At 38.7% G+C, this 12,268-nt stretch overlaps 1 protein-coding gene across 3 annotated transcripts in view; it reads left to right on the top strand.

Annotated features, from left to right (window-relative positions):
- VPS41 (VPS41 subunit of HOPS complex) overlaps window positions 1-12,268 on the top strand; it is a 113,126-nt gene that overhangs the window by 45,969 nt on the left and 54,889 nt on the right. For all 3 annotated transcript variants that reach the window (XM_068405220.1, XM_068405222.1, XM_068405221.1), the window contains 2 exons: window positions 3,969-4,031; window positions 5,167-5,232. In XM_068405220.1, the coding sequence (XP_068261321.1) occupies window positions 3,969-4,031; window positions 5,167-5,232 (129 nt within the window). The remainder of the gene's footprint in view (window positions 1-3,968; window positions 4,032-5,166; window positions 5,233-12,268) is intronic.

A 12,268-nucleotide genomic window follows, 5' to 3' on the forward strand; every position in this document is an offset into this window, starting at 1 on the left:
TATAGAGTCCAGGGACATTGATGCTTCAACTTATTCTACACTGAAAAGCTCATCTGGAGATTTGAAAGATCTGTGTGTTTTAGAAGTTAGACTTTCCAACTGTCCTAGAAAGGTGTGTCTCTATGAAAGAATCCACCCCTAAAATGGCTGAAAACACATACTTGTATGTTGTGCTACTGTATAAGAAAATGGCAGAAATTCATGGCCAGATAATGTAGCACTTCTAGGTTCTGCGTCATGAAAGTGTGACTTTACACTCCATGTAGCTTTTTCCTTACTACAGTGGGAGTGTTTGTATTGTGAGTAGTTGAACACTTGTAGAAGTGGTTGCGAAGTCATCATGAACTCAGATAAATAAGTAAAAATAGTGAAATCCTTTTTTTTTTAAAAAAAAAAAAAAAGTGAAACAGCTTAGTTTTCTTGAATGAGTTTTAAACAAAAAAAAAGGGGTATCATAAAAAGACGTGAATTTTGAGCCAGCTGGGTTGATGCAAGTATTTTCTACAAATTAATGAAGATACGTCCTCTAGACAACTGCAAAAGATTTTGGCAATAGGCAGGGAGGGCATTTTCCCATATCAAAGTGGATCCAATATGAGGGGGATAGAAACCAGTTATCTTGAAGGAAGGCCTTATGATGAGAACCCCCTCCTCATATCTGTTCTTCTGTTGGATGTATTTTATTTTCCTACTTTTTTCTTTCTTTTCCCACTCTCAAACTAGCTTTGGACTAGCTACATTGACTGGGAGGGGGGCATAGCAGCACAGTGCAATTCTCTAACCCTCTTCTTGTTGGGTGGCATCCAGACCTAATGTCAAAACCTGGCACCTGTATGTCATAGGTGGCCAACAAGTGCTTTGGGAGCCACTTGCAGCTTTTCTGTACTACACGTTTGGTTCTTTGAAAATATTCCTTGTCAATGGACTCAACTGCAGCTGGTCACCACTGGCACAGAAAGGAACAGAAATCGAAACCACCACCACTATGCTGGCTGGGGAAAATGGCTGGGTGTTGAAATACTAGTGTCTAAGAGGAGAATTTTGGTGCTGGAATAAATAGAAGGGGAAGCAGGCTTGCAGCTTCAGAATTGTGGAGGTTTTTTAGGTTAATTTTTGCCTACTTATATGCTGTCTTGAAAAACTTGGATCTGACTCCCAGTTTTGCGGAAACACTCTTACTATCTTCTATCTTACTGTCATTACTAACAGTAATATAATTTGCATCCTTATTGGCTTGTAACTTTTTTTTATATGAAGAAATATAAATTATGTTGAAAACCCATGTGCTTACATGTTTTAGTGTCATGTTTAATGCTTGTAACAACATTTCTGTTAAGAGTATCTGTGAAGTATTACATTGATCATTTTTCAAGAAATGTGGCTTGTAGATAAAATGTGTTTGTTTTCCTGCCTTTTGATCGCTGAAGGTTGGCTGCTTCTTCCACATAAGAAAGCCAAGAAACAGCTATGTCTTTATGCACTGGAGTAGTGGGTTCTGGATATTTAAAATCTGAGAGGACTGGCAAAATGTAGTGGACTCTCATAATGAAATCCTTTTTCCAGCTACCCAAAAACATCATGAGTTGAGTGGGGATAGAAAGTAGAAATAGATAAATCCAATATAGGTTTGTAATATCAAAAGAATCTGTTTCTCTCTGAAGAATAAAAAACATTAAGAAGTAATAAACTGTTATATGGTGTCCCTAGAGTAAACATGATAACATGTATTTTATGCTGAGTTGTTTTTTCCTCTTTAGTTAACTCCATTTTGTTTTCATACTCTTAAAGGAATATTATATTGCCATGTTTGATGTAGTATTGTAAAATGTGGAAGGCACTGTTGCTAATGTTAATTTTGATTAGTTTTAATTTGAGAGGGGTGTTTTGTTGTTTTTGAGGATTTTGCTTCCATGGAATTTGCAGTGTTGTGTTTTAACCACATCTATTCTTTTTCTTCCTCTTCTCTCTGTCTTATTTTCTCTGTCCCCCGTTTCTTATTTTGTTTAGTGTGTTGCGTTGGAAGTGCTGTGCCAACTGATGAAAACAAAAACACAGAAAACAAAATCCTCTAGACATCAGCCCGAAGGTTTTCTAGGCTTACAGCCAGACCCAACTCAAATAAAACCCTTTGGTTGGCTTACATAATCACAGCTTTGCGATGCATCTCACTGTCTCCAAATATTGATTTTCCAATCCTTTGGAGCAGTAGCTCAGCCCTACACAGTGCATGCAGCAGTATTTTTAAAGCGTGTTGTTAGAGGCAGTGTATTCGCTAATGAGTAATGGACAGAGCTGATAATGCTGCTTAGGAGATGTATCCAGGAGACAAGCTTGAAAGGGAGATGAGGTGGTTTGAGATGTTTTTAACTTCACTGAGACTGCTGAACTTTGAGCCATTCTGAGGATGGCTTCGTTCCTCATTGATGGCTTCGTTCCTCTTGTAGTTTACCTGAAGTCTAATTTTTTCACTGTCTCCTTGACTGTCTGCAGGAATTTTGGGGGTTCTTGTCCTCTGAACTGATCTTTTTGGAGCCATTAAGCCTCACTTTTTGTGGCCCATTATTGGTATTTACTGGCTTTGTTCTGCAGATCTTTGTCTAGTGGTTTTTTTATTTTTTGTTACTATTATTTTTTGGTTTTCCCCTTGAAGGAATCATGATGGGGATGGGGAGAGAGAAAGAAATAAGGTTAAAAGATCTCTTAGATCTTTGAGTCCCAACTTGTTGAACACGCAGAGCAGAGTTACTGCAGGGATTACCTTTTCCAGAAAATAAGGGTGAATGACTGAAGCTGCCTGACAACCTTCTAAAGTAGATTTGCTGTCAGATACAGTTTTCCACTGATCGCTCCATGGGATGCTTTTTTTTCCTTCCTTTCTCCCACCAGCAATGTCCATCCCTGCTGGGGTGATTTTGTTCCAGCAGCTTCTGGCAGTGGGTGGAAACATCTTAAAATCATAACGAAAAAGCAAACCAGTTATTATTCTTTGTGGAAATCGCAATTAGTAAATCAGTTACTAATTCCTGGCCATAAGTCTTCAGCTCTATTTTACTTCTAAGTTCTGTAGGAACTGAGTTGTCAGCTGTCTCATCTGAGAATTGGAGAAGGGAATTTTGCATGTTGGATGAAGAGAGATGAGCCTAGAAGAGGGTTGTACTTACAAAACCCTTGAGAAACCCCATTCTGTAGTCATAGCATCTAATAGTGTTTCTTAACACGTGATACCTCTGTACCTGTTCTGTGAGTAACGGGAAGAAAACATTTAAAAATCTGTTAATTCTTTTGCCAGTAGAAACATATTTTCTTTTTGTTTTTTTTTTTTAATGTTGAACCTTCTTCACGTGGATTAATTCTGATAGAATGTACTGAGACATCAACATAGATGAGAAGGGAGCAATCTTCAGAGAAAGACATTTCCAGGGGTCATGGCATAAAACAAAATAGCACTGAATGCACTTGGGAGGAGGAGAGGATGCCAAGAAACATATGGGACTTGGTTTTCGTGCTGGTTTTGCCTTATTGTCACAAATTTCTTTTTTATTATGTAAATCCTGTGTTGCTTGGAGGGGAAAAAATCCTACAGTTCTTTCTCAAAAAGGAAGAGTTTTTAATTTATCTTCCCCTGAATGCTACTATGTTGCTCTTACCTTGCTTAGATCAGTATCTGTTGAACAGATTTGATCAGCCTAAAGCAAAAGCAACATACAGTTTTTGCTATTTGTAACCAAAAACCAAAAAGATTCAAGTAAGTACTTTTGCACTGCTGCAAATATTGAGATACGCCATAATAGAAGCCCAAGATGTCTCAATTAACTCTGAATTGTTAAACGTGACTTTTTTCTTTAGGAAAAAAATGTAACTGTTAGCATTCAAGTTAATCTTCTAGTTGTTAGTGATTTACATTCGCCTTTAATTGTCAAGTGGTTATTAGGTAAACATTTTTGGGTTTTTTTTATATACTTCTTCAGGTGCAGGTGTTTGGATTATATTCATCAGAAGAGTTTCATGAAACATTTGACTGTCCGATTAAAGTAAGTGCTTGTTTTAATCTTTAGTAATTGTGTTGTTGTCGTCTTTAATAACAGAAAGGTCACATCGAATCTAAATGAGAGAGAGGAATACTGCTTCCTTGTAATGTTATTCAAGTCACTGTAAAATAGTTACCTATCTCAATATAAAGCTTTTGATCTGGTTAGGCAGGAAGAAAGCCAATCTTGGTTTTGTAAGAAGTATTATTGAGTTTTTCAAATACAAAAGGCAAAGTGAAAGAGAAATTGTCTTGTTTCAGCTGTTAACCTGTCTCAACCTATTTCTTTCTTTGTAGATCTGTGATACAAATTTTAAGGGTTCTGCTAACTGTGAAGTCAATATTTTGCAACCAATTCACATCCATTAAACCTACCTCAGGATAAGGCAATGGGTGGCGATGCTGATGTACCCTGTCTGAAGGGAAAACTTCAGCTATACTCTGCTTGAGAGACACGTGGCTGCCTGGCTCTTGAAAAAGCACCTTTAGTAGGCATATGGGAAGATCTAGGTTTTTTTTAAACAAGAAATGTTTCTTGCAGGAGGAAAGGTGGTGTGGGCTAATGATTGCATTTTGCTGCTTGGGGTCTTCCATGTTGCAGCTGCTGGGGGTGGGGGGCAAAGGAATGAGGTCATTAAGTTTTCACACACATCAGATGCGACTCGCTTGCCTCCTAGGGCCTTACCTCTCTTACAGCTGGATCTCCCACACTTGACACATAACACATAAGGCAAAGAGGCTGTTTAAGGTGCATTGATGCTACACAAGGTTGTCCTGCGACAGGGCTGAGGTGTGTGTGCCCTCTAGGCAGGCCCCAAACAAGACTTGCTCAGGGTAACCCTTGCTTGCAGCAGTCCTGTGCTACACGGTCCTAATTCTGCTGCCTGCTGTGCAAAAAGGTAGTTGTTCAGTGTAACGTGGCCCTCAGTGTCAGGTGTGTGACTTGTTGTGTGCCATATAATACAGAGAATTTTTGTCTTTTCTAGGAAAAACACAGAGATGTCTGAAACAACTAGGCTCTACTTCAGAGAAAGAACTCAGCTGTAATACTTGATACTTGGCGCAAAGGGTTATCTAGTTTAAAAAGTGATGTGATGCTCCCTAATACTATTTTTTTTCCTTCTCTCCCCACTCCCCAGATTGTTGCTGTTCATCCTCATTTTGTAAGATCCCACTTCAAGCAATTTGTAACAGGAGGGAAAAAGGTAAGCAATCATAGTGTAATGAACTTAAGCTATCTTTAAATAGCTTTTAAAAATAGCTCAGAAGGCTATGTATGTGATTTTTAACACCTAGAGCAAAGAATTCTGCTTTTTCTGCTCTTTATGTATTGTATTCCAAAACATTCTTACTTAATTAAGACTAATTCCAGTGGGGGGGAAGTGCACTTTTTATGTTAAAAACGTATTGCAACGAGTTGAGCTTTAGACTAGATATATACTTCTGTCTGCATAGTCTGGAAAAAATGTCATTTGCATTTCCTAGGCCAGATTTTCTCCATTCATTTTAATTTGTTGAAGTGGGAGTAGAAGTTAGACCTTAATACTGATCTTTTACAATGCATGTTGGTCTTGGTGTTTGGGATTGTTCTTTTGCTTTACCTGTGGGTGATTGCTTTGCTTTGTTTTGTTTTAAAGTAAACATACCAAAGTATCTTCATCGGTTCTTGATCATGGTATGGGTTTGTTTGTTTGTTTGTTTTTAAAGTAATTCAGGGGAGCTTTTGGTACAGTAGAGCTCCCACTTGTTGAAGTACTTGTATCTGCGAAGTTTAAGTCTTCTACTTGGGGCAGATGTTATTTTAAATGTGCATTAGGCATCTTACTGGTGTAGGGTGCAATTGTGACTTCCAGATTACAGCTGTTTCCAGGTCCTACAAGTATTTTGTATCACATTGCATATTTTCAGTCAAAATATGAAAAGTTTGATTTGGAACAGCTTCTCAAATTCATGGAATTTTCCTGTTGCCTTCTCTTATGAATTAAGGATGAACAATCCTCACTTATAGATGCATCAAACCAAATGCCGTGGCTCTCCCTTACCAGCATGTAAGAAATACAGACTTCTAGTGCTGAATACAACTTAATTTTCATTAACAGTTCAATATGTTTCAAAGCATAGCTGTGTTTTATTTTGCTTTTTAACTGGCATGTATGCTTGACAGCTTTTCCTGGCTGGTAGGAGTTGGTGTTGTCCTTAAAATAATGCACAGTCAGTGTATGTCTTTGTCAGCCACCAGTTTGTGAAGCTTTTTAGTGCTGATAAAAGTGGTATGGAAAGAGAGAAGCAGGGAATTAATAGAACAGGGCTCCGTCAGGTGGTAAAAGAGCTTGCATTCACCTGATGCCGAACAGAAAAAAACATCAGGGAGTTAACACATTCTCTTTGGTTATCTTTGATTACTTGACAGGTTGTTTTATATTCTGTCCTCTGGGGAACGGTATACTCGTTCTTAATGCATTCGTTTTTTGCTGAGGAACTTTCCTCTTCAGGAGAACTTTAATTGACGCCTTAACATAAGGTATTTAGCATTGAAATAAATGTCCCTTGATGCTTGTAATTTGATTTTATTGATACATAAAACCAACAAATAAAACCTCTTAGCCTTGTGGTAGGAACCCTTCCCTTTTCTCCTCTCCTCCAACAGGAGAATATATGCTTGTATAACAGCAACAACAAAATACTCTGTGAGAATTCAGAAAGTTAAATTCCACCTACTTACTTATTGAAGATATTTTTTTTCTTTTCTGAAAAGAAAAAGGCCTTGAAAAACATCCCCGCTTTTTATTTACACCTCTCCTTGAGTGTAAAGCCGAAGAGCTGTATGGGGGCAGCAGGCAACAGGGAGTTGGTCCACAAGAGCAAGGAGAAGGAGGCTGAAGCATACCACCACAGGCTGCAGACCTCGCATCTCTCACCATGTCTCTGGAGGTTGTGTAGTTGGGTGAACCCCTTTGGAAGGGGAACGGGACCTCTGGTGGCTTCTGAGGTCTCTGCACTTCTAGCCTTTGCATGGACACAGCGACTTCATAGCTGATAGCTGGCAGCAATGGGAGGCATGCTGCCTGTCTTCCCCACTCACACCAGGGCAGGGATAGCAGAAAGGATGGAGATAAGGCTGTCCTCATTTTGGATCAAGCTTACGAGAAAAGCTTTGCTTAAGGCTCTCATGCTGTGCTCCTTGCCTGCACTGCATTCAAAAACATAGTGTGAAGTGTGTGAACTCTTTGCACAAAGGGTTTCGGGGTCTGTGTTTGTTTTTTGTTGTTCTGGGAGATGGTGACATCATGTATATTAGCGTTTTAAATGTTGGGTTTTTTTAGAATAGTTTGCTAAGATAGTTTGGCTAGACAAAAGGACACAGAAAGAAAGAAATGTGGTCACTTCCTCAAACCCCTCTAGTTGCATTACGAACATTTTTGTCTCAGAGTATGTAGAAGTTGTTCTTGATTTCCTGCTTGAGTTTCATGCTGATTCTGGTTTACAGTGAAACAAAGTAAAGAAGCCAAATGACACATGCACACAGGAAGCAAGAACTTTCCCCCCTGACCTTAAGGCTCAGGTTTTTCTCATCTCAAAAAAACACTTTTAATATCTGCTTAAATTTATTAATTTTATAGCCAAGCATCTGCTTCAGTAGGATCTGTAATGGGTGGGGTGAGGGAGTTATAACTGTAAATTACCACCTCCTTAATTTTTGGGAAATACACAGTTCTTCATAACAGTATAAAATGTATAAAAAATATACTTTTCGGTTCAAAGACCCACTGCAGAGCATTATGCAAATATTCAAGCTGAGCAACAATCTCTTAATTAGGGGGAAAAAAAAGTGTAGAGAGAGGAAGGGGAAAAAAGCTAAGTGGTGTCCTTCAGGGATGTGTGGTTCAAGTCCTCAGTTCCCAGCACAGGTGGATGTTTGGAACTTGGGTGAATTGCTGTGTGATGCTGAGATTTGCCATGTCTTAGAAGCTCAGCCCGACCTAAAGCTGACTTAAGAGCAGTGCTCCCTGGGGTAACTGTTTAAATCATTGCAGCTTCTTGGAAGCTTAACTCTACTGTGCATATGTGTATACAGTTAAGGCGGGTACTAGTGTCCTTTAAGAGCAGTTTTTCTCTAAATTGTGTTATGAAGTGATTAACCAATTTCAATTGTTTGCTTACTAAAGCACTAGTTTCCATTAAGCTTGGAATAGTACCGTTGCCTTGTATTTTGGGCTGGAAAAGCTTTTTTTCACCCCTTTTTTTGAACGAATTAATGTTATCTGTGCCTAGAAAGAAGGCAGGTATTGTAGAAATGTTGACACGATCACAGTGAGAAGAAATAGGTACCATACTAAATAGAGGTGCTTCCCTGCTCCCCTCCCCCTTATCTCTGCAATTAACTACAGCACCGTTGTGATGACTTGGCAGATGGTGGTAACCCTGAAATAATAATGCCGTATATTGTAAATAACAGGGCATTCCTGTCCAGAGTAGACAGTAGAGCTTCAAAGCAAGGGAAAAGACAAATACTGTGCTATTGAAGGCCATAACCTTCTACCTTTTAAAAAAGGGTCTAATCTTAAAAAATAACAGGGTAAAAGCCAACTAAATGAGGGTGGTAAAGCTGAAAACAAGGTGTTTTTCTTTAACCGTTACAGTGCTGGTCTTTCCCAACACATCAACTAAATGAATGTTATTGCAAAGTCCCAGTATCCATTATATCCAGAGGGTTAAAGAGGCAGAACTAACAGAGAGAAGAATGAAGGATATCTCAGTTCCAAAGTCAAGGTATCAGCTACTGCATCTTATGTAAACATAGCTTAGAAGAGCAGGACAACTTGAGGTTTCTTTCTTAGCAAAGGCATTGATGAGACTCCCTATTTCATGTTTTGATTAACATCAATAACCAGACACAAAGGTTTTTGTAGTAAAATTCGTAGGAGAGTGAATCCTGTGGAGTGATTGAGTCACTCTGCTGTATGTGTAGTAAGTAAGGTTTTTGGAGGGATTCTCTACCTAGTAGGGTAGTGGGGACCCAGCACAATTAAGGAAATGGATTCTGAAGTCAGTATGGAGTAGGATATTCAGTATCTTAAAGGACTGGGCTGCTCGTTTGCCTAGGACATATGTTTTGTCTTATAAGTGTTGATTTGAGTATCCAGTCTGAAGCAGTTTAAGGGCTAGGGAATCAAGATAAAACTGAAAATTTACCCTGTGACTGTCAGCAGTCACGTCTTTGTATCTATTTGTGTCTATATCTACGTAATATATTTTATATATATGGTGGAAATAGACATAAAAATATATTTTTTAATGGGATCTGTATTTCTTTTGCTGGAGAAAATACACTATAAAAACTGGTTTTCAAGTGCAGATGTGTCTGAACACGTTTGTCCAATTTATCCTCCCAGAATTAGCATCTGAGAATATTGGTGCCCATGCTTAAACATTAGACTCTCTTTTCTTTGTCTCTTATAAAAGCAAAGAGAGCTTTGTGTTAACCTGGTGCAAATTTCTCATTATAAAAAAAAAAAAAAAGTCTAAAATACTATTTCAATGTTAGAATCCTGGGCTGGACCCATGGTGTCTCCTGCCTCAGACACAAAATGAGACGGTCTAAATTCCTTGCCACTCCAGGTGGAGCAATATCATATACAGAGAAAGGATAGTGATTGTGAACAATGCACAAGCAGGAAGAGAAATAGCGTTTTGGGGATCTGCAACTGCTGTTGTGGGTAGTGGAATTTGTATATTAAAGTCAAGTCTGCCAGGGTATGTCTCCAATTTTTTTTTTTTAATTGTCTGCTTTTTAGTGTCAGCAGATGCGCTTTGCTTCGTGAGTAAGTAGATGACCTTTACCTCTGAACCCTATGATATGTACTTCATAATAACTGGTTGGACTACTTTGACAAATTATTAAATTGTCAGGATGCTGTTTGCAGCACAGTCCATTTTTAGAAAGGAGATAGTCAGCTGTTTGGCATTATGTTGGGTAGAAGAGTACCAGACAAGAAAGGCAGATTGCTTTGTAAGCTATAAAATGTCAGTCAGAATACTCAAAGGTCTGGTTTAAGTGAAGAAAGAGTAAATACTGTGGCAATTTGTGTCCATGCATTGGATAATTTACCATAAGCAGGAAACAAGCTGTAGCAGCAAGGAAGCCATGATAATACAGGTCTGCGATTTGCTTGCCGTGATGTATAATGCCTGGATGTATCCCATATTATTGAGCAGATGAGGCTTTGATATGTAGTGATGTGCTGTTTGCTTAATAAGCAGATTATTTGGCTTACATTTCTTCTTTATTATTATTGGATGTGCATTTCTTCTTTATTGTGAAAAACAAAAACATTCTCCTTGTGCTGTAACAAAGAAATTTGGTTTGTATAAAGAGAGAATGGATCATAGTCCTGTGTGTGTGGAACCTATAGTTGTGTGTTTTGCAAAAGTCTGTGTAGAAAGCTTTTTTCACTACCTGAGGTGGCAAGCGAGGAGGATCTAAATATATTAAATGTGTAAGAGCTCGTGTTTCCGCCTGCAAAGCTGCAGGACTTGCTTTCCAAGGTGTTAATTCTGTAGCTATTTGTTAATAGGCGACAGCTGGAATCTAGCAGTTGAGTTATTAAAAGTACAGCCTAATAGAAGTCCTGTGGCATTTGTTTGTATTGAATTTCTCTAGGTTTCTTGCTTCTCTGTCCATGAACTACAGCAGCAGCTCCTGTTTCGTATCTCACCATTGCCATCACTTACCTCGCAATGCCTGCCACAGCCTCCTTGCTTGATTTCCCTTGACTGCACCTCCTGCCCTCCCCTCCATCCACACCCCTTAGACAACAGCATTTTGTGACGATACTTTGAAAACTCATCTTCAGTTGAAAACTTGAGGCTTACATTATTCTCTGCCTCGTTTGAGCTCATCCAGTCCATCGCTGTTCCAAACAGAAGTGATAATTTTTTATTGTTGCTCTATATTTTCCTAGGGATGCACGATTAAACAGTAAGTCTTCATGTGGCATGCTGTTCTGTGTTACTTTCAGATATCTGTTAATCTTGGCTGAGCCTGTAAATGTTGTTTTTATGCTGAAAACAATAAATATCTATAGTAATCACTTGTAACCATGGCAGTAGGGCTTTAGGTTTTTGTGATCTTGCCTGGCTGAGGGAGAGTTGGTGACACAAGTGCCAAAAACCAGAACAGATGCCACAGGTAGGCACATCTTCACACTCAGGCAAACAAAGAAAATACAAGGACTTTTTTCCTAATTTTTATTTTGTGAAATAAAACCAGGAAGGGTGGCTTTTCAGTTACAAACCGAAGTCTCAGCCTTTTTCTTCTGTAAAACTCCTCCAGATCTTTACAGAAAAGGTGCTGTGTTGAAATGAAGTAATGATGCTGTGCATAGTGCTTCAGTAAAAGTGTGTCTCCTTTGAAACGTTTAACTGTGTGAGAACAGACATCTTTTATTTCAGCGCTTTGAAGGTGGTATTTGGTAGTGGGATGAAATTGAATCGAATTACTTCACCATAGTGATGCTACCGATGCTGCAGTCATTGGTCTCTGTTCAGAGGACTGAGAATTCCTGTATGTAAAGACTGGGATTACATGTAATTAGTGTTAATGCTAATTGCATGATAGGCTCCGTTAAATTCAAGCACTAATCTATTCTCTTTAGCAGATACACTCTAAAATAGAGTTTTGAGCTCTTTTTGGAGGAGGTTAATCTGCTGGTAGTGAAAGATAGAGAGAGATGTATTCACTAATCCAAGAGAATTATATCCTCTTGTTTTGAAAACCACAAAGTGTCCTGCATCATCCTCTTGTCTCATGCATTTCAGTGTGTCTTTTTTCTTCATGATCCGGTGGACAAGCCTAAGCAGTTAAGACAGCTCGCAAAATAATTAGTGAGCCATCAGAAGATTGAAGGAGTGTGGGTGGGGACCCTTGAAGTCAAAGTTTATTTTATTTTAGCTATATTATCATGTTGCAAGAGATGCTAGAAGCGTGGTCTAAGCACTACTGTATTGTAACAAAGGACTAGAAAGATTTACCAGAGCAAATAAAAAAGGAGAAAATATAAACTGTATTGCAGAGAATGCAAGAAAGTGATTTTTGTGGCTGCTGTTGAGATATAAGTACTGTGAATGCTGACTGCCAAAATATGGGATTTATAGGAAATAAAGCCCTAAAATATTTTTCCCCTACCAAAAAGAGAGGGAGGTGGTAGGAGGAACCTCTCCAGAAATGGTGGATTTTTGTTA

Source organism: Nyctibius grandis, chromosome 7 (genome assembly GCF_013368605.1).
Source record: "Nyctibius grandis isolate bNycGra1 chromosome 7, bNycGra1.pri, whole genome shotgun sequence".
In the NCBI taxonomy this organism is placed as follows: domain Eukaryota; kingdom Metazoa; phylum Chordata; class Aves; order Nyctibiiformes; family Nyctibiidae; genus Nyctibius; species Nyctibius grandis.